The sequence below is a fragment of the Myotis nattereri genome (assembly GCF_964212035.1).
Source record: "Myotis nattereri genome assembly, chromosome: 11".
Lineage (NCBI taxonomy): Eukaryota > Metazoa > Chordata > Mammalia > Chiroptera > Vespertilionidae > Myotis > Myotis nattereri.
The window spans coordinates 37,816,676-37,836,796 of NC_138086.1; the positions used below are offsets into that span (position 1 = coordinate 37,816,676).

A 20,121-nucleotide genomic window follows, 5' to 3' on the forward strand; every position below is an offset into this window, starting at 1 on the left:
CATATTCTAACCAAGATATTCTTTAATATATCACAGGTATTTAAAATGTCAACATAAAATTTTATGAATATTATGGTAAAGAAAATGATTTCAATAAACCAATTAATGCCTTAGTGAATTAGTAACATTTTTCACATTAGTATGAATTAGTAAGTAGAAGGATAAAAACACACAAATATTTAAGTCTAAGACAACACTTGAATGTGAAACAGGCTCCACTTGAAAACACAAGCATATTCTTTCCCCGTTTTTGGCTGCTAAGGTCTGAGTGATCATGGAGGAAAATCTAGCTAATGAGAAGCACAGAGGATAATATCCATTAGGAATGGAAAGATCAGTGGAAATGTCAAGAGTACTAAACAGAAAAAAAGTTGAGCAACAAGAAAATACTTGCCCTTCATTTTGCCCTTTTTTGCTGTGAAAATCCATCAGAAAGAGAAAGCAGGGAAACAAAAAAAAGAGGGTAAAGCAAAGGGGGTCACAAACAATATTTTATTCAATGACTTCCTTGAATAAAAATATTGCGCATAGATCAAAGGTTCATTATGTACAGCTGTAGTCTGGAAAAGAAGACACATCTTTTTGGAGACTGGAAAGTATGCCCCGTCAATTACGACTAGAGCACTCTATCTGCACTGTGGTTATTTCAAGGGTCTATTCTTCAAAGTGGTTAATGCAGGTGCAATACCGGTGTTAGCCTATAAACAAAGCCATTTACCAATCATCAAAGACCCGCTAGTCATCCCCTCATTTATCCAGTGAAGAACTAGCTCATGCAAAGTTACTGGTTGTGAAAAGACCATCATACCTATCAAGTGAAAGTGATAAAAATGTATAAAATACTACAATGTACTCTGAGAACCAGGACTGCAGAGAGCAAAGAAGAACTGACATAGAAATGAAAGAATCTAGTTTACTTATTCTTAAGATTCCCGGTTTCCGATATAAAATATATATGCAAATATGTATACATTTTTTACTTTATTGTACTCAGAAAAATTTAGGTTGTAATAAGTGAGCAATGTGCAAAGGATATGATGGTCATTTTACTATACTAAATCTAGTCACCCAAAACAAAATAAAGATTAATAATGATTTGAAATATTCACTAGTGTTAATAATTACTCCACATTCCAAATGATACTTAAAAGAATTCATTTAAGTTACTGAAGACATTAATTTTGATTATAAGAAAAAGTTAATCACCAAATCAAAACCAAAGACCAGTGCAATCTAATATTTTCCAACAAAGTAGAACATGTGGAGCACAATATTATTCTTGCCAAAAGCAACAATAACAAAAAAAAATAAAGAAAAAAGAAAGAAAAGGTAAAGCTTTACTTGCACAGTGCCGTGGGCAGAGACTATGTGAAACATTTTGCATCAGCTAGCAGACCCTTAAAACAACAGCAACAGAGGACACAGCACTGCAATGATTCTAGAGCACAAAGCGAGGCGGGAAGGGTGGTGGGGACTGCCAGTGAGACTGGAGTACCTGCTCATATTCTATCCATGTAGAATATTTCTTGTTCCTTGCATGTTTGGAATGGGTTAGAATCATTGCTGTAGATTTGGTAATAACAGCTACTAGAATGGATAAGCCTTGGGTATTCCAAAATCTAGACGTCTTTAAACATTTGATACTAGAAGATGGTAAAGGGACCCTGAAGTTGCTTTCACAGTACTTACATCTGGCCTGAGTTATTGTCTCTTCTATTTTGGCTTTTATATAGTAAAAACTGTAGGTTGGTAATACCAAGGCCAAACTGCAATAGAAACAAGAGAAGCATAAACACAAACAAACAAAAATGAAACATAAAAAAAACAAAAAACCACCACACGTCAAGTTCATGGAAAATCCAAAAAAATCTTTTTCATGGGAAGGAAAAGACATATTACTGTGACAGTAAAATGCATTCTGCTAATGGAGTATTTAATTTGATCTTGCCATCCTGAGTCACCCAGCTCTCTACATTATAGGGGATCAGAAGACACATGGAAAATAAGCTTCTAAATATGCCTATAAATTAGCTGAGAAAGAAATGTCATGGGTACTATATTTTCAGAAAACACTGTTGAGTGTTGAAAAATATAGAATACGGGAGTATGTTTAAACAAAGCAAATAAAATTGATGCATTAAATATAATGTTAAAGTGCTTTGTAGCAAATGTAAGCTATTAAAAATTACAAATGTAAGTATTATCATTTCTATTACACAATTTACATAATCATCTGAAATATTAAAAATCATTTTCCTTTCATTTTAAAAATGTATCTGTATTGTTGAAAGTTATGCAGACGTACCCTTTTCTCCCCACTGACCCCTTCTAGCCCACCCCTTCTCTACGCACCCACTCCAGGCCTTCACCACACTATTGTTTGTATCCATGGGTTATTCATCTAAATAACTACTATTTTAATACTCTAATCTTTAGACAAGTCCAGAGAGTCCATTAATGGGAAAATTCAGATTCCTTTATAGCACTAAAAATGATTCCCTGCTCATGCCATTGGTTCTTACCCAATACTTCAAATTCATTTATTGCGGATATTCCACAGCACTTGGTAAATTGCTGTCAGGTACAAAAGGGCATACATCTTGAGCTCAGTACGTTACAAGAATCATGGGATACTCTAAACGTATAGATGTACAAACTAGAGGACAGGTCGTGTGCAAATCTTAAACCAAGTTCAGAACTATTTAGACACCGAAAAGCCTATCTTGAAACCTTGTCTTAGTAACTGAACAAAATAAAAAGCTGACAGGCAGGTAACCTTGCTGTTTTGAAGTTGCCAATTAATAAAACACATAATGCATTAAAACTGAAAAGATGTCAGAACATTTGAATATTATACAATTTCCAGAAATACCACTGCATGTATGAAATTCTTTTATTCTTACAAGGGCTAATATACATGCATAGGACATTGCTAATTATTTCATATCTACATTTTCTGTTGCAAATGACTTTTGCAATTCTTTGAGTATAGAAGGAAACTTAGGAAATAATGGGTGCAGAAAATGAGGCAATCTCAAAGATTTCCGATGCAACTATTTTCCAAAAGTGAGGCTAGGTTCAGTTGATCAATTGAGTCATTCAGGATTCGCCTTTAATATGTAATCTAAAATTTAGCAATGCACAGGAAAAGCTGTGCATATTCAGGCTTCTAAATATTTATAGACATTTTCAGAAGATCTTCTTTCAAATAACTCAAGCCTCATACCATGGCTTTTGGGATGAATGTCCAGACAATATAGACAATATAGAACAGGAAAAAATACAAAATTCCAGGTTTTTCTTCTTATAAATATACATGCAAAAAATTAATTCTACGAAGAATAAAGAAGCAGTGGTTTATTTGCTACAATTTAACTGTTCAGTCAAGGTAGCAAAATGGGTGGATGCTTGCTACCTCCAGTTCTCAAATCTTTTACCATCACTAAGAAATTCACAGACTTTCCTTATGGGTAAAGGTCAGAGAAATAAAATGTTATGTAGATTTAATGCAAATCTCTACATTCATTTTGTAGGTAACTTCCTTTAAATGGAGGCAGAGATTAAAATTAAAATAAGCAGTGCAATTAGCCTGAAAGCAAGATGACCTTTCATGATTCACTTGCCATTTATAAAATGTGGAGCAGAATTACTGAGCATTCGAAGACCGTCTCCTAAAAATTCCTCTCCAGGGAAATTAGGACATTTTTACTACCCCATCAGCATTTATTGCTAAGAGAAACTTCTAATTAAAACCGATAACATTATATCATGTGGTTACCACAGTGTCATTCTGCAAGCTTGTGTTACATCTCATGCACCATAAAAAAATAGTGTGGCAAGCCTCGAGGGACACAATAGTTTTAAAATTGACGTATTAAGTATATATCTGGCCTGGAAGTCTCAGGTTGTTACTCGTGGATACACACTGTTCTGTAGAAAAACATAGCTACATTTAATTATTTCCATGTTAAGACAACAGTTATTTCTTCAACCTGCAGCAGATAAGATCTTTACCAACATTCCCAGTCAGCAATGCTCTCATACACAGCGTTGCTGTTTCCCTCCATATAAAACCAATAGGCCAAGGCGACTTTATTTTCTCCCAGGGATTAACGTCCAATAAATCCAGTGGCCACAAGATGGATGTTAGATCCCATGTAATATTTATGTGAGTCACATAAATATGATTAACTAGTTAAGTAGAATGTAACACTTTTCAGCTTGAAAATGTTTCACTACAAACCATTAGTGCTGAGAGAATTCTATTAATATAATTAATTACTATATTTCAAAATGTATCTAAATTATATCAAGGCTTAAGGAGACAAAAATCACTAAATAAAATTTGGTACCTCATTCATTAAATCAACACATGCCATGTTTCTTTAATATAGATGTAACATTTTCTTCTAAATTGGCATTTATGAATTTATTTGTAAAGAGATTCAGAAAAGTACTTATAATGGAAAGAGATGGAATCTGGCTCAAAGTTGTAGGTTGGGGAAGGGAATGAAAGATGCAAACATGCAGAAGAAGGGAAGATTGGCTATTCAGAGAACAGTAACTTGTATGGGAAGAGCAGTGGGAGAAAAGACAGGGTAGAAATATGCGACATGAATGATCAGAATTGGAAGTTGAAATTTAACTTTCATGAAAATGAGAAGAGACTACATTTTTATAAAAAAGTAATATGCTCAGCCCTGCAGAAATAAGCATTAACCTGTCCACACTGTGTGTTATGTCTGGATGTGTGAGGAAAAGGGGCTGAAGGTAATGGACATTTGAGAGTCTGCTACAGATACATTTAGGTAAGGTATGAGGCGAATTAAAAATACCCCCAAAGTATAATTCTGACTGTAGTAGGAACAACTCCTATTGACAACTCATTGCCAGGATCAAAAGGAAACAGTTTTTCATGTCTACATTTGCTGTTGCAAATGACTTTTGCAATTCTTTGAATATAGAAGAAAACATAGGAACTAATGGGTGCAGATAATGAGGCAATCTCAAAGATTTCCGATGCACCTATTTTCCAAAAGTGAGGCTAGGTTCAGTTGATCAATTGAGTCATTCAGGATTCGCCTTTAATATGTAATCTAAAATTTAGCAATGCACAGGAAAAGCTGTGCATATTCAGGCTTCTAAATATTTCTAGACATTTTCAGGAGATCTTCTTTCAAATAACTCAAGCCTCATACCATGGCTTTTGGGATGAATGTCCAGATTGTAATCTCATTACTTTTTCCTATGAACAATACAGAACAGGAAAAAATAAAAAATAAAATTCCAGGTTTTTCTTTGTATAAATATACATGCAAAAAAATTCATTCTACAAAGAATAAAAAAAGCAATGTATTTGTGCACCTAAGGAACAAAGGCAGAGAGTGCGTTCCCAATAGCACATCCAATACTTTGTTTTATCATAAAATCATCTCTAAAGAGATAGGGCTCCTTGCCCTGGCCGGTGTGGGTCAGTTGGTTGGAGCATCATCCCATACACTGAAAAGGTCTTGGGTTTGATTCCTGGTCCACACATACCCAAGTTGTGGGTTCAATCCCTGGTCGGAGTGCATGTGAGAGGCAACTGATCCATGTTTCTTTCTCACATCAATGTTTCTCTCTCCCTCTCCCTTCCTCTCTAAAATCAATAAAAATATATCCTCAGGTGAGGGTTAAAATAATAACTATAACTATAATTAATATAATAATAATAAAGAGACTGTGCTCCTAGATTCTAGATTTCTTCTGTGCTGTTACACTTTCTGACAAATTCATCAAAAAAAGGGGGGGGGGAAGCTGGCAATAGTCATAAAAGAGAAAGAAGAAGTAATGACTTTTGTATGTAAATAAAGATTGTGTATATGTGAAGAGATGCCTAATAGAAATGAGAGAGAGAGAAATCAGTAGACACAAGTAAAGTAATTAAACCAGTTATTCTGGTGTTTCTCAATACGTTCAAAAGTATGTAAAAAAGCAAAAGCAAAAGTGGAGAAAGACTGGCAGGTACTGTTTCTGACATTAATACCTATGTTTTCTTCTATATCTATTTTGTATGCCTTCCTAGGAACACAAAAGGCGACAGTTTCCTATTATAACAACACTGCAGCTCTAGGGAAATCCCCAGCATCTAGGCCCCCCTGAAAGGTTAGGTATATATATGTATATATATATATAGTGGGGGGCTGTTGTTAAGGAATAGTTGAGTCCACCACAGTTATTATATATAAATATGTAGCCAAAGAGTCCTTCAGACTTAACTGTTTCAATGGAAGTTTGGACACCATTCTTTGGAATGGACAGGATGGGGCAAACTGAAAAATCTTAATTTTGAATCCTGTAAATATTTAAGGAATGTCTACCATGTGCCACTGTCTCATGAGCTGGGGATTTAAATGAAGAAGGCAACAATTTTAGAATCTATCACTCTTATAGGGTGTTGCTGTGTCCAGTTTTACAAGGCCCAGTCAATTGGAGGAATTAGTATATTGCAAAATTGCTACTCTTGGGGGTAAATTATATCAACTGAGCATTTTATATCAGATCACACTATGATGTAATAAACATTATTTTTAAGTTAATTACAACCTAAAATGTGAATAATGTAAACTAATTTATATAAGGAGGTTAGTGGAGGTGACAGCTACAAATTAAGGGCATATTGTCAACATTTATTTTTACTAACATAAATATACAAAATATCAAATATATTTATATCACATATCATTTCTAAATTTTATATTCCTAGCATTTCCCTATATTTTCCACTTTGAGTAAAAACCAACACAGCTATAACTTTAAACATTTTACTGTTGGAAAAGGTAACATTTCTATTTTAATTACATTGAAAATAGCTAATGAAAATGCAAAGACTTAATATTCATCCATTGGAAAAATCACTACTAAAATAGGTGAAAGACACTGAAATGAATACTTTTATTCAATATACATATAAATATAGTTAATTACCTGTAATCTGTTCCATTGACAGGGGTCCATGTATATGTCCTGTTTCCTTTGTCAATATATCTCTAGAAAAAAAGTTTCACATGGTTATTCTCAGCTTTTACTCTATGTAAATTTACATGATGAGCAAAACATTAGGATCTATTTATAAATCCAGTGGTCAGTCAACATCCTTCCACACAAATTTCTGATCTATTCTATGTTATAATGTTTATTCTGTTATGGATATAGGTATATATAAAGCAAAATGTTAGGACAAAATAAACAACCACATGATAAATTTTAAAAGCTTACAAGTGAAAATCTTGGCAATTTATGCCAAATTATTAACCCAAATACTTTAAAAACATTTCCTGAAAAATAAACTGTAATAATGAAATAGGACTGTGAAATGTTCGATAAGACTCAGATAATCCATACCAGAGTATGTTTAAAAGAAATGGTTATAATATCAGGAAATTAATGCAGTCAGTGTATCTAGATCCAAATGTAAGATTAGCATATTACTATTTTAATTAAGCCATTATTATAGTTTTATCTATCATGAGAGACTAACAACTCAGTATTATGAAGGTTGAAAAAACAACTAAATGTACCAGGGAAAGGAAGTAAAGAGAGAAATAACCGCCTGGATGTAGAATCTTTTATATGCAGCTGATGAACAATACTAAAGAAATTATTATTCTTTCTTCCATTAGATATAGTGATAACACATTCATATCTTGTAATTCTTTTAGTTATTTCCAGTTTAGTCATCCTCATCAGAACAGTAACAGTCACTGAAGTAATAATTGGAGTTAGGCAACATACCAAGCACTTTGCAGTCACTATCTCATTTAATCAACCTCCTGGTGAAGATACTATTATTTTCCACAATTAATGATGAAGAAATAAATTTATTGAGAGGATGAAGGAAATGTATGATGTCAAACCATTGTATAGCAACTACACAATGCTGCCGCTATACATCCAACATCCCTTGGTTTTATTTATGTGAGAGTGGGAGAATGGAGGAATGGAGTGTTAAGGTTTTTGGACTAGTAAAATTCTTAAAATAACTTTTAAAAATAATGTTTACCTATTAGATACTGCTCAACAAACATGGCAAACTAGTGTTGTTCTGCAAGTTGTAAAAATAATATCAGATTAGGAGACATACAAGATGATATTTTTTCACTATTAGTAATAGGAAAACTCTGTAGGTGAATATTGGTCATAAAAATAATTTATAGTCAATTGAAGTAGGAAAATATCAAAGTGATTTAATAGAAACAAAAGTGATTTTTAAGTTGAGGAAAGAATGTTCAAGTCAAAGATCTGGTTGATGGAACTACACGGAAAAGTTGGTGTAACTGGTGAATGGCACACATTTTTCCTGTAAGGAGTGAAGGGGAAAACAGCACAGCTAAAGTCTGAGTAAAGAGAATTGAAGTTTTAACGAAGACTGAAATTGATTTTCACCTCCCCTTAGGGTCTCATAATGGGGACTCTGAATGATATAAAATAAGGAAAGCCACATGCCATTGAAGGATCCTATTTAGATCCTAGCTACATTTTAGGAAAAGATCTGCTGAGGAATTCAGGAGAAATCTTACATTTTAAAAGGATGCTATAAAGATTAAATTTCTAGGCTCAAAAACTTCTGAGTCCTATATTTTTTCAAATACTCAAATATATGAACATGCACTTACTCTACATGTGACTAATAACAGATAGGCACACTTCTCATATAAAGAATTCTTCAAAGACAATGGAATAATAATAAACAATACATTGTATTACATTATTTGTACCAGTGACGTATGGGGGTAGTTGTGTTGTCTCCTGATTTAATTTCAGATTTGCAGGGAAATTAATATATAAAGTACATAAATAGTGCACTAAGATAAATCAAGCCAGAAACAAGTAAACAACCAAAAAATGTTTAAAATCCTAAATAGTTAATATGTGGAATACAATAATAAGAACATCCACATTAAATTGTGCTTTATTTCTTATAATGATAAAAATATTTCAAGAACATATTAATATAAGAATACATGAAAAACAAAATTAAATTTGAAAAAGAATAAAGAAACCCAAAACAACATTATTTTATAAAAATCCAAGAGTTAAAAATCTTATTGAAAGGGGTGGGGTGGGCTAGAAGAGGTCAATGGGGGGAAAAGAGGACTTATGCAATACTTTCAATAAAGATTATAAAAAAAGAAAATATCCCTCTAGGAAAGAAGAGTACCTTAAAAAATTTGTTTACTGGAGACAACCCTATTTTATAAATAAATATTGTTTTAATAGAAAAAAAGACTAACTACCAATATCAATTATTATTGACATGTATGAGAATAAGCCTGACTTAATTCTTACCTCATCTTGAGATTTAACCAGAGTTCTGAAGGATTTTTCTCCACTTTCTCCATCTATCATTTTATTGCGAATCTAAGGAAAAATGAAAAAAAATATTATATTGCAATTATTACTAATTGACCTACCAAAGTATGTTTATTAACATATTATACCTAATTTCAGAACCAACTGAATAAAAGTAGTAGGTTGCTGCTATTCTCTGGGAATACTTTTTTAAAAGCTATCACATTATAGTAAGTTTACATTATTTTTTAAAAATAAGAACATCCTTAATGAAATATTTTCAACGAGGCAGTAATTCTCAAAATATAATCAATAAAGGAGTGGTCAATTACTTCATGTGGCCAAGGGGAAACTGAGATTTACGAGTGGTGAAATAATAATTATAGTTACTCAGTGGCATGAGAGTCCGAAGACCAAGCTCCTTACTATTACATAATCCTACTCTATCATGTCAAAACATTTTACAACAAATATTCTTTAACCATCTAAAACATCCAGCATCATACCTTGGCCCAGAATAATTAAAATAAAGAATTAAATTATATTGTAAAATGAGGAATAAAGCTGTACAATGTGTAAAGCAAGTACAAATTAAAACACAATCTGACAGATTATGATAAGAGAAAAAAGGGAGTTCATCCATCTGAAAGAATCTTAAAAATCTTTGCTCTGGAGAGCAATCAGCTTCAAAACCTGATTCTGCTACTTACCAGCTGAGTAACAGGAGACAAGCTAGGCAGGCAATGGAACCTTGTTGTACCTCGCATATCATCAGGACAACAGATATAATAACAATAATAGTAATAACAATAATAATAACTATTTCAAAGGTTCTTGAGAATCCATGACTTACATGTCATGTACTCAATAAATATTATTATTATTATTAATGATTATCCTTAACGTGATGGGAGACCCTCTCAGAGGAAGTGACATGCAATTCTGGTTTTGAAATTATATTGACATTTTCTGAGGAAAGAGCACTAAGACAAACATGTCAGCTTCTCTACACATGTTGCTCATTGGATGGTTGAATGGTTAGATTCCCTGCAAATTTCTTTCAACTCTATAGCAACATACTCCACATGTTTGTTTTTTTTTTATTGACACATGTTTGTGTTGAGATACTTAAAATATCTCTATCTGTGAGATGAGAAAGAAACAAACATGCCCAATTTAAAATATTTATTTCTTTTCATATGACCTTTTGGATAAGTGAGCCCAGGACCTAGAATTTTTTCAAGAGAAAAAAAATCCAAATTTGTGTATACAGTACCTAAGAGAGCACCCAACCCACTAAAGCTGCTCAATAGATACTTGTGGAGTGGGTGATTCCAGCATTTGAGCTGAGGGTCTTGTTCAGGCCTCCTGATTACACTCACCTCCACTTTAATATCATTCTCTAATTCTGCATCAAGGAAATCCAAAGTTACTGGCTCCTGAGATTTGGGGTTCTACACAAAAAATAATAATAATTAAGCATATGTGACATTGTAAAATGATGCTATATATAGAATAATTCAATTAATATTTGAATATAAAATTAACCTGTAAAGGTTACTTACCTAAGGTATAATAAAAATTATATAATAAAAATAATGATATATTCTTTCATATATATATATATATGTATATATATATATATATATATTAAAGTAATAATAAGTAGGGCCAGAAATTTAAGCTTTAAGTGCAGCAAATTTTAATTAATCATCAGCTGAAGATAGTCTTATTTTGAGCACTGAGTTAGATACTACATTTAGAACCACAAGCTCTGGGGGGAAATGACTTTGAAGATCCACTCAGGAGTTTCTCTTTAGTTATGATGGAAAGGAGCAAAATATAGCCAAGTTAATAACATATTAAGCAATATAACAAAGGGAATATATAAATAATATCCTTCCTTATTTGTATCTGTAAAGTAATAAGAGATTAAATGAAGAAAAATACTTTAAAACTATGAATTTGCTAAGCAGAACAAGCTTTACTAAATGTATTCTTTCTTCTTACAATGCATAAATATGCAAATTTCTTTCATGTATTTGAATCTCAGAACCTTACATATAGTTTATTTAACGAAAAATTTGTGGCTAAGGCATAAAAAAACTTAATAAAGATTAGGTATTGTAATTGAAGTCTAACTAGAATAATGACCCCTGGATTCATTAAATACTGTTCCCTGCTTTAACATCTCCTACCGCTGCTTCTTACTGGTGTCCAACAATAAATAAAATTCATTGTGGAATAATGAAGATTTTTTTACTTATTTATATAAATATATCAAAATAAAAGTTAGCCTGGCTAATTCACCTCATATGACATTTTTTAAAAAGTTGTTAATTACAAAATGAAAACTTACTGAACTATTTGATAAACAAAAATATACTGATTATCTTATAACACATGCCAAGTAACGCAACATGCCATAGTAGAATTTCAAAGTTCACTAGAACAATGAAATTATAATAGGTATCTATAATTCTATAGTTACAAAATTTTAGAAACCAGGTGTTTAATGTTTCATAAAATAAATACTGCTATATTATAATAATTAAGTAAACAGGAGTAATAAATACAAACTACGCTGTATTATTGCAAGGTAAATAGATTTTGAATAATTTCAGCCTCACAGGCTCTTCCAAAATATATTCAGATCATCACTATTTTAAAGAATGTTTTAGGAGGACTGACTACCAAAGACAGCACCAATTATTAAAATATACTGAAATTAACCATATCTTATTTATCACAAATGATGACAAATAAGTGCACATGGCATGTATTAATTTATAATTATAACAAAAGGCCTTCTTTTGAAGAGTAATTCCATTTAAACAATGCAAGATTATGATTCCCATGGGTTTTGATGAATGAGGATTTTTTAAAAGGCAAATTTACAAAAATAATCTCAACTGTGTATGTCAATTTTATTGAAAAAATATTCACTGCTTATGAACTCAATATGTAGAATCAGAAGATTCTAGATAACTGAAAATAAGGATCAAATTGTTCAATACTGACCATTGTTTGGATAGCATCTTATTTGCTCAGAAGCAAATATTGATTTGAAATGTCACATATTTCATAAGAAGAAAATAAAAATCAATGTTGAAAATAATTCTAATCCTTTCTTTAAAGAAACAAAACTGAGAAAGTCTCTAACAAAAGGATACTCTATAGTTGAAAATACTAAGAATTGCTTATTTAAAAGTCCCATGAAATAAATTATCTCCACACAAACACCATTATACCAGCATTAAAATTTTAATAAAGTCACTGCAAAACAAAGTCAAAATAATCAAAACATAAATAAGAATATTATCTTACATGCAATGGATAATGCATAGCATGACCAGACCCAAACAGCATGCATGGAGGAGGCATTATCAGGAAGAATTGGCAATATGAAGATGATGTCCCAATCCAACATATAAAGACACAGAGAAGAAAATGAAATAATAAAAGAAAAATGTCAATAAATAACTTGTACTTTTTAAATGGCAATCTGGCTGACCATTTTTTGAAAGACCCATCGTAGGCAATTTTTTGAAAGACCCATCATAGGCACAGTTATAAAAAAAATGCAAAAGTAAAATCTTCTAATAAGAAAGCAACAAGAGAGTCTTGAGAATTAGAATCAAGTTCCTCTACTCCCAATACTTTTAAGTTTTAAATATCTAACATTTTACATTTCTCATTTGTAAAATCTGAATATCAACTGACAGAATAACCACATAATTTGTGGAACTAAAATAAAATGCAATATTAACAAATTTTAAATTGAAATAATTAGTAGTTAAGTATTATTAAAAATACTACATACGTAGTTCAAAAAATATTTCCAAAATTCAGAAGTCTTGTGTGGTTGCTAGTTTGCCATTTGGGGTTTCCTTAAAGGAAAACAAACATAAAACAAACCACTTTTAAGGTTGTTTGTTTTAAAAATTATATCAAAATATTACATGCAATCTGAAAGTACTGCAAGAATAATAATTCACTAAGATGTACACGACTGCTAAGATAATACACAGAAACATGCAAGAAGAGGAACATAAAATAATTTATCGAGACATAAGTATAATTTTAATCTCCAAAGGAATCATAAAAGATATAAAGACTGATGCAACAAATGAAATTCAAATTGTCATGGAATTCGAGAGCTAGAAGGGAATTTCCTGAAGCCATTCATCTAGAGACTCTGCACTTTAGAACAACCTGGGTTAGTTTAAAAACTATTCAGAAGCCTGGATTCCGTCCCCTGCCAGATTAAATGAAATTTTCAGGAAATGGAGCCTGAAATATATATATATATATTTTAATCTCCTAGGCAGATATACTGTGTGGGGTAGAAAATAATTATTAGTTTAAGCCTCTGCTCAATTACTCAAGTTTACAGTGTTGGCTGTAAGTCCTACTTTTATAGCTCAAAGGTTTCTTAATACCACACTACTTCTCCATTATAGATGCTCCTTGAGTTATGATGAGTTTATGTCCCGATAAACCCATCATAAATGGCAAAGATTATAAGTTGAAAATGCATTTAACACTTCTAACCTATGGAGCATCATACCTTCAGATGGGCTACTTTAAACGTGCTCAGAACTCTTAACATTGTTCAGCATCATGGGAGAGGATCCTACCATATCCTGCTAGCCCAGGAATAGATCAAAATTCATAATACGATTTCTACTGAATGCATATTGCTTTCACACCTTTGTGAAGTCAAAAAAATCCTAAGTCGAATCATTATAAGTAGAGACCATTTGTATTATGCCACCAACTTTCTTTTTTTAAGAAACTGTAAGCTTACATTTAAAGCCTTAAATAATATTGAACTTTAACATTGAAAAATTTTTTTTTTTACTAAACTGTACTAAATTACAGGAAGTATTCTTTTACATTTGTTATTTTTAAGGTGCTTAAAGAAATATGCATACATATAATAAAGTTTAAATTTTGTTGACAATAGAGAAAAATTTTGAGTTTGCCAAGCAATAACAAACAATTCATAATGTTTATTTGTAATTTTAGACATCTTTAATTAGTTGAAGGGAATTTTCTCTAACCTCTAACTAAGCATACACTTTTAGAAAGTAAAAAAAGAAACGTTGGCTTAAATTCTATGGCTTATAGAAAATATCACATCAGAATTGTATTTTTATTTCCACTTAGAAATGAATTTCACAAATTGTTAAGATTACATGGATTTGATACCAATTTCACAATGTTTAATAAATTTATCTTTAGAAGCCATTGATTATTATGCTGATTGTTAACATTATTACTACATAATTTGCTAGCAATTTTTGGTTAGCCAATGCATACCCTCTGCCATCATTAATAACATTTTGCTCCAGCTTATTGAGAAACGATGCTCATCTCCATCTCATGCTCTGGAAGCTTGATGTCAGGAAAGGCAGCATTAATCAGAAGCTTTTAGAAAGAGAAGCTTAATTTCAACTCTGATTTAGCAAATTTGAGGCACTGCTAATTTCATTCAGTTACCTGGACATTGGGTCTCCTTTTTCTTAAATTAATTGTTGGTATACCCACACCAATAGGCTAAAGCAACAGAAAGATGGTAATTCATCATGCTACAACTCAACATAGATAAGGGTTTTATCCTATAATCAATTGTGGTCATGTATTTGCTTGATAAAAAATAGGTATTATAGAGTTCATGAAGAGTCAGTAAACAAAATAAAACTTTAAAAATATGGTAAGTAAAAAACTGTGTTTTTGTTTGTTTGTTTGTTAAGAGAAATGACTGTTAATATTCTCTTTTTTTCCCTAGGAAAAAAGTGAGGAAGTTGTGAGAAAGATGATTTGTCTCAGACAACTTTCATGCTGATTAAGAAAAAAAAAAGAATGTATAGAATTTACATAATTCAAATGTGTTAAAATATAAATACTATAGACTATTAAAAAGTTTTAACCCTTAAAACTTGTGCCTTTGTTTTCTGAAGTAATACCAAATAGATCTGTGGCACTAATGGGTAATTCAATCAAAACACTATATATTTATTTTAAATCTTGACTTCTATGACATAGAGAATATACAATTTCCTTTACAATAAATACTTCTTCGGACAGGTCAAAAGGAATTACCTAATATGTATACTTAATCTGATTATTTCAATAAAACAAAATGGAAAACAATTAAAATGAATTTTCAAATAAAACAGGAAACATAAAATTAGACTTGACCTTGTTAAATAATTTAGGGTACTATAGGACATAATATTATTTTCCTTTTCTTTTTCTATTGGTGAATTGCTAATAAAAAATTAGGATTACTTTTGTTAGCCTATCTGCTGAAATTACCCTATTGGTCCTTTGTCAGTTTCTGAAACATTTGTCATATACTGTATTATCATCTTATGAGTTTCTTGTATCAATCTGTATAGTATACATCACCCACAAAATAGAAATTATGTTTAACTTTTAATGATAAGAATTCAAAACCATGAATTTAAGAAAAAAATACATTGATTGTTTAACTATATTTCTTTGTAATGGTTTCTAAAATAATATTTTTCTAAATGTGATTCTGTTGCATACTTGCTTTTAATAATTTCCTATGTAAAAATACAAAAAGCTGGCCCTGGCCACTGTGGCTCAGTTGGGCATCATCCCATGCAGAAAGGTTGCCATTCAATTTCTGTTCAGGGCACATGACCAGGTTGCAGGCTTGAACCCCAGGAGGGGGCGTGCAGGAGGCAGCCGAGTAATGATTCTCTCTCACCAATGATGTTTCTTTCTCTCTCTCTCTCTCTCTCTCTCTCTCTCCCTCTCCCTTCCTCTCTGAAATCAATAAAAATATATATGTTTTAAAAGAATATAACTTATACCTTAAAAAAAGGCATAAAGATTAGGATAAAAAGGTTTATGCAATTTTATCACTTCCCAATAACTCATGGATTAATAAACACTTCCCATTTCTGAAGCCCATCCCATGGAGCTTTACTTACTGAACTGCATACATATTTTTATAAGTCTATTCAAAAGTAGAAAAAAAACACACCCCACAGTCTTGGAGATGAAGGGGAGAGAGAGAATTACCAGAAGAAAAGGGCAATAGAAAACGTGGCCTATGCATTGAGGAACATTACTTATATTTATCAGATTCATGTGGGTGGACGGGGTGGGGGTGGGGGTGGGAGTCGGCAATCTCCTTCACTATCTTACAACCTTAAACAAAGTCTCAAGTGGGACATGTGGAACTCAGGCATGGGTGGTGATAATGGCTGTCTTTAAGATAAGAATATTGATTAGCTAAATTGATAAGAGAAAATAAACAGTGCTTTCACATTTTGATATATTATAAACTGTGATCTTGTCATCTATTAACATTACAAATATAATGTTTCTATTTAGTGCTATACAGTGAATTCTAAAATAACATACCCATTAAGAATATTAACCATTAATTTTACAGGACACTAATCATTGTAAACAAATTATATACATACCTTTGGCTGAAGATTTGGATGTAATAAAACGTAACCATTAGGATCAATTGCAAAATAATAGCCATTAGGGCACAGCTGCAAACAAACAACAATGAAAGTAAAAAAAAAAAATTAGATAGAGATTCCTAAGCCACAGGCAGAAATCCTCATTCTCCTTTTAAAATAAATCTTAAATACACATTTTAAAGCATGAAGAAAGATAACATGATATCTTTATTTTTTTATTTTAAGGATCCTTTTAACATTTAGTTCCTTCATTAATATAACTGCACATAATTTTTAAAGCTATTTAATGCTTTATGGACAAGTTAAATTAACACAGAGTTTTAAGACAGAAAAGATACCAAAATGGTAAATTGCATCTTACTGTAAAGCGTGGTGTTAGTCTTTTTATATCTTCCAAAGACACATCAACTCCCATCACACCAAGAATCAGCTGGTTCTATAAGATAGCAAAAAGGTAGTGGGTTTTATACCGAAACTTTTTATATTTCTACACAATATTATTCATCCCTTTGCTTGGCATTGTTTGTATGCCATACTATAGCTCAAATTTACATTATATATAGATAATAAAGAAATATGGCATATATGTATGGCATTTTTGTATCAATGTACAATGATTTTCAGCTTTGTTTTCCCACAATTTTATTACTTACTATTTAACTTAAAAAATAAAATCTTGAAAATTCATGTTATGAAAAATTTTATTTGATACTTCTTGTACTTATTTTACCCCTAATATTCAATTTTATTGCTACTGTATAGTCAGCAGCTGCAGCTCTGTGAGCGTGTATGCATGTGAGTGTATACTGACTTTGTGGTGTACTATCATGACATAGACAATAGTGCGGTGAAGGCCTGGGGAAGGGGTGGCAGGAGTGGGGGGAGAGGGGGTCAATGGGCGAAAAATGGGGGCCATCTGTAATACTTTCAACAATAAAAATTAAAAGTTTTTAAAAAGCACCAAAATGTCTAGCTTACAGTTAGATGTTTGGTAATAGGCAATGAGAAAACTATTGATTTTTGCTGTTGATAGTATCTATTCTACTATCCTAAAAAGTATGTGATCTTATTAGTAATAAAGTTGCAGAAATCCTAAAAACACTAATTTCTGCTTGCTGCTAATTTCCCAGAAATACCAAAAAATGGGCATCATAGTTTTAGTTGCAAGTCAAGGAGGCTGTTTGGCAAACTGTTATCTTAATATTCTATGGGGCATAAATTGAAAATGGAGTTAACATTTAGAATCAGGAATTTTTGTTTTAAATAAAATTATATAAATTATAAGTTAAATTTAGATGTTACCAAGAAAATTGTAAAACCCAGTCTATAGTTATTATAAGAATTCTTTAAACTTTGTGTAGATGCACAGAGAATGAGAAAGTTATGTCAACAACTATGCTGTTTTCCTAGTTCAAGTAAAATCCCAAATTAAAGCAGTCCCTGGTACAGTCCATATGAGGAGAGAGATGGCTACTTTATGAGTTATGATATTATGACCCACAGACATTTAAGAGTGGTAATGGGCCTCCAAAGAGGAATAAGCAATGTTTTCTATGGCTACATTATTAAAATAAGGAGCTCAACTGAAATTTATAATAACTAAACAAGTAATGCTTAAGTGCTATAGGCTTCATTATACCATAAACTGGAAATAAATGGCCCTCAAATCAAGAATGGCAACCAAACTACAAAATGACTATTTAGTATTCTCTGACATTCTTAAATTCCTTTTGCTATAAGCTAAGAAATAAGCATGTAACCCTATTTTTAAATCAAAAGTATTTTAAAAATAAGAAATGGAAATTAACAAGCACAAGATATTTTTCAGAACTTTCCAAATTTTAAGTGGGTAGCATTTTATTGCAGTGACAATATACCAGTGCTATAGAAATTTAAAAAAAAAAATTGTGAAATTCAAGTATTTTTCCTGAACCTTAACATAGAAAACATAAATTATTTAAATCAGATCCTTGAGTGGCATGATGATTAAAGAAACAATGGTTTGAATGGGAGTTGGAGGAGGAACAACTCATTAAATATACCTGTGTACACCTGAGACAAAATGGTTTTGTTTGGATGTTCTTTCTGAACTCCATGAATATCTTAGATGCATTTTAAAAATGTGCACATAACAGTATTGCCCATTCATTACATAATTACTCCCAAGTCTGAACTTGTGTTCTCATCAGGTCATAGTTAAATAGGGTTAGGCTGAATCCTGTCTGTGGGGAAACAGAGGACTTGACCTGCATTTCCTTTTTCCCAGGTGGTTATCACAGAAGCAGCTGTTGCCTTTTACTTCCAGCCTCACAGTCAGTTACTCTGTATGTACTTCCTTATAGAAATATCTTATCCACATTGAGCTTCAACGTCATAGTTTATCAGTTATTATTATTAATTTTATCAATTAACTTTTAACCTTTAGATTTGTCTTATTTTCAACTTGGCCAGTTATATTGAAGACCGGAAGAGTTCCAGTAATGACAAGTCCCAGTTCCTAAAAATAGAATCAGAGAGAAAAGGCAAATTAAAATTAAAACTTAAACTCTGTTCTACTGCATTAGTCTTTGATATCTGACATTGCATTTTATACTATATAAAGAGCTACAAAAAAAACTAGTAATAGATTTTGAAAGATTATTTTACAAAAAAATCAATAAAAATGTTTTAGAAATAATCAAGATCTATTAGGCAGCCATTGAAGCATGAAACACCTAAAATATTACTCTATAAGAGCACTGCAAATAACTTAAAATACAAAAAAATCAACTGACACCAAACATTTCAGTTATCCTGTTCTACTCTTTTCTTTACGGTGATAGTTCACCTAACATCAGAGGCCTCCATGAGCAGAGTGATATTAAAATATTATGTGCCTCAAATGATTTATTCACCTTCCTTTGTTGTAGCTTCATTCTTGATTTTCTTTTTCATGCCCTAGCCCAAGGCTTACATGCTAAATCACAAATGTGTTGCAGAATAACATTATGAACCAAAGAAACATGTTACAGATAACTGAATTTCTGGGATATTCTTGGTAAATACTATGCTGTTCAAAAGAAGTAATATCCTCCAAAATAAAGAGTAGTTTTCACAAAGTAAAATGATGTAGACAAAAACTTTAAGCAATAAAACAATTAAAAAAATATGAAAGACTAGTCATGAAGCAGTTTAGTGTAACAATAATAAATCAGAATGTAGATGATATCATAGATTAAACTAGAGGCCCAGTGCATGGATTCATGCACCAGTGGGGTCCCTCAGCCTAGCCTGTGCCCTCTGGCAATCCGGGACCCCTCGGGGGATGTCAGAC

At 31.8% G+C, this 20,121-nt stretch overlaps 1 protein-coding gene across 3 annotated transcripts in view; it reads right to left on the minus strand.

Moving 5' to 3' along the window:
- The window catches only part of CACNA2D1 (calcium voltage-gated channel auxiliary subunit alpha2delta 1), a 389,241-nt gene that overhangs the window by 37,466 nt on the left and 331,654 nt on the right, over positions 1 to 20,121 (minus strand). Inside the window, exons 16-23 of one of the 3 annotated variants that reach the window (XM_081102325.1) lie at positions 19,228 to 19,305; positions 17,170 to 17,244; positions 16,803 to 16,877; positions 10,713 to 10,769; positions 9,328 to 9,399; positions 6,967 to 7,028; positions 1,690 to 1,766; positions 395 to 415 (exon numbers count right to left, since the gene is read on the minus strand). In XM_081102325.1, coding sequence (XP_080958451.1) covers positions 395 to 415; positions 1,690 to 1,766; positions 6,967 to 7,028; positions 9,328 to 9,399; positions 10,713 to 10,769; positions 16,803 to 16,877; positions 17,170 to 17,244; positions 19,228 to 19,305 — 517 coding nt within the window. Of the gene's footprint in view, positions 1 to 394; positions 416 to 1,689; positions 1,767 to 6,966; positions 7,029 to 9,327; positions 9,400 to 10,712; positions 10,785 to 12,578; positions 12,607 to 16,802; positions 16,878 to 17,169; positions 17,245 to 19,227; positions 19,306 to 20,121 lie in introns of those variants that run through there. The other 2 variants (XM_081102324.1, XM_081102326.1) reach the window with 2 other exon arrangements.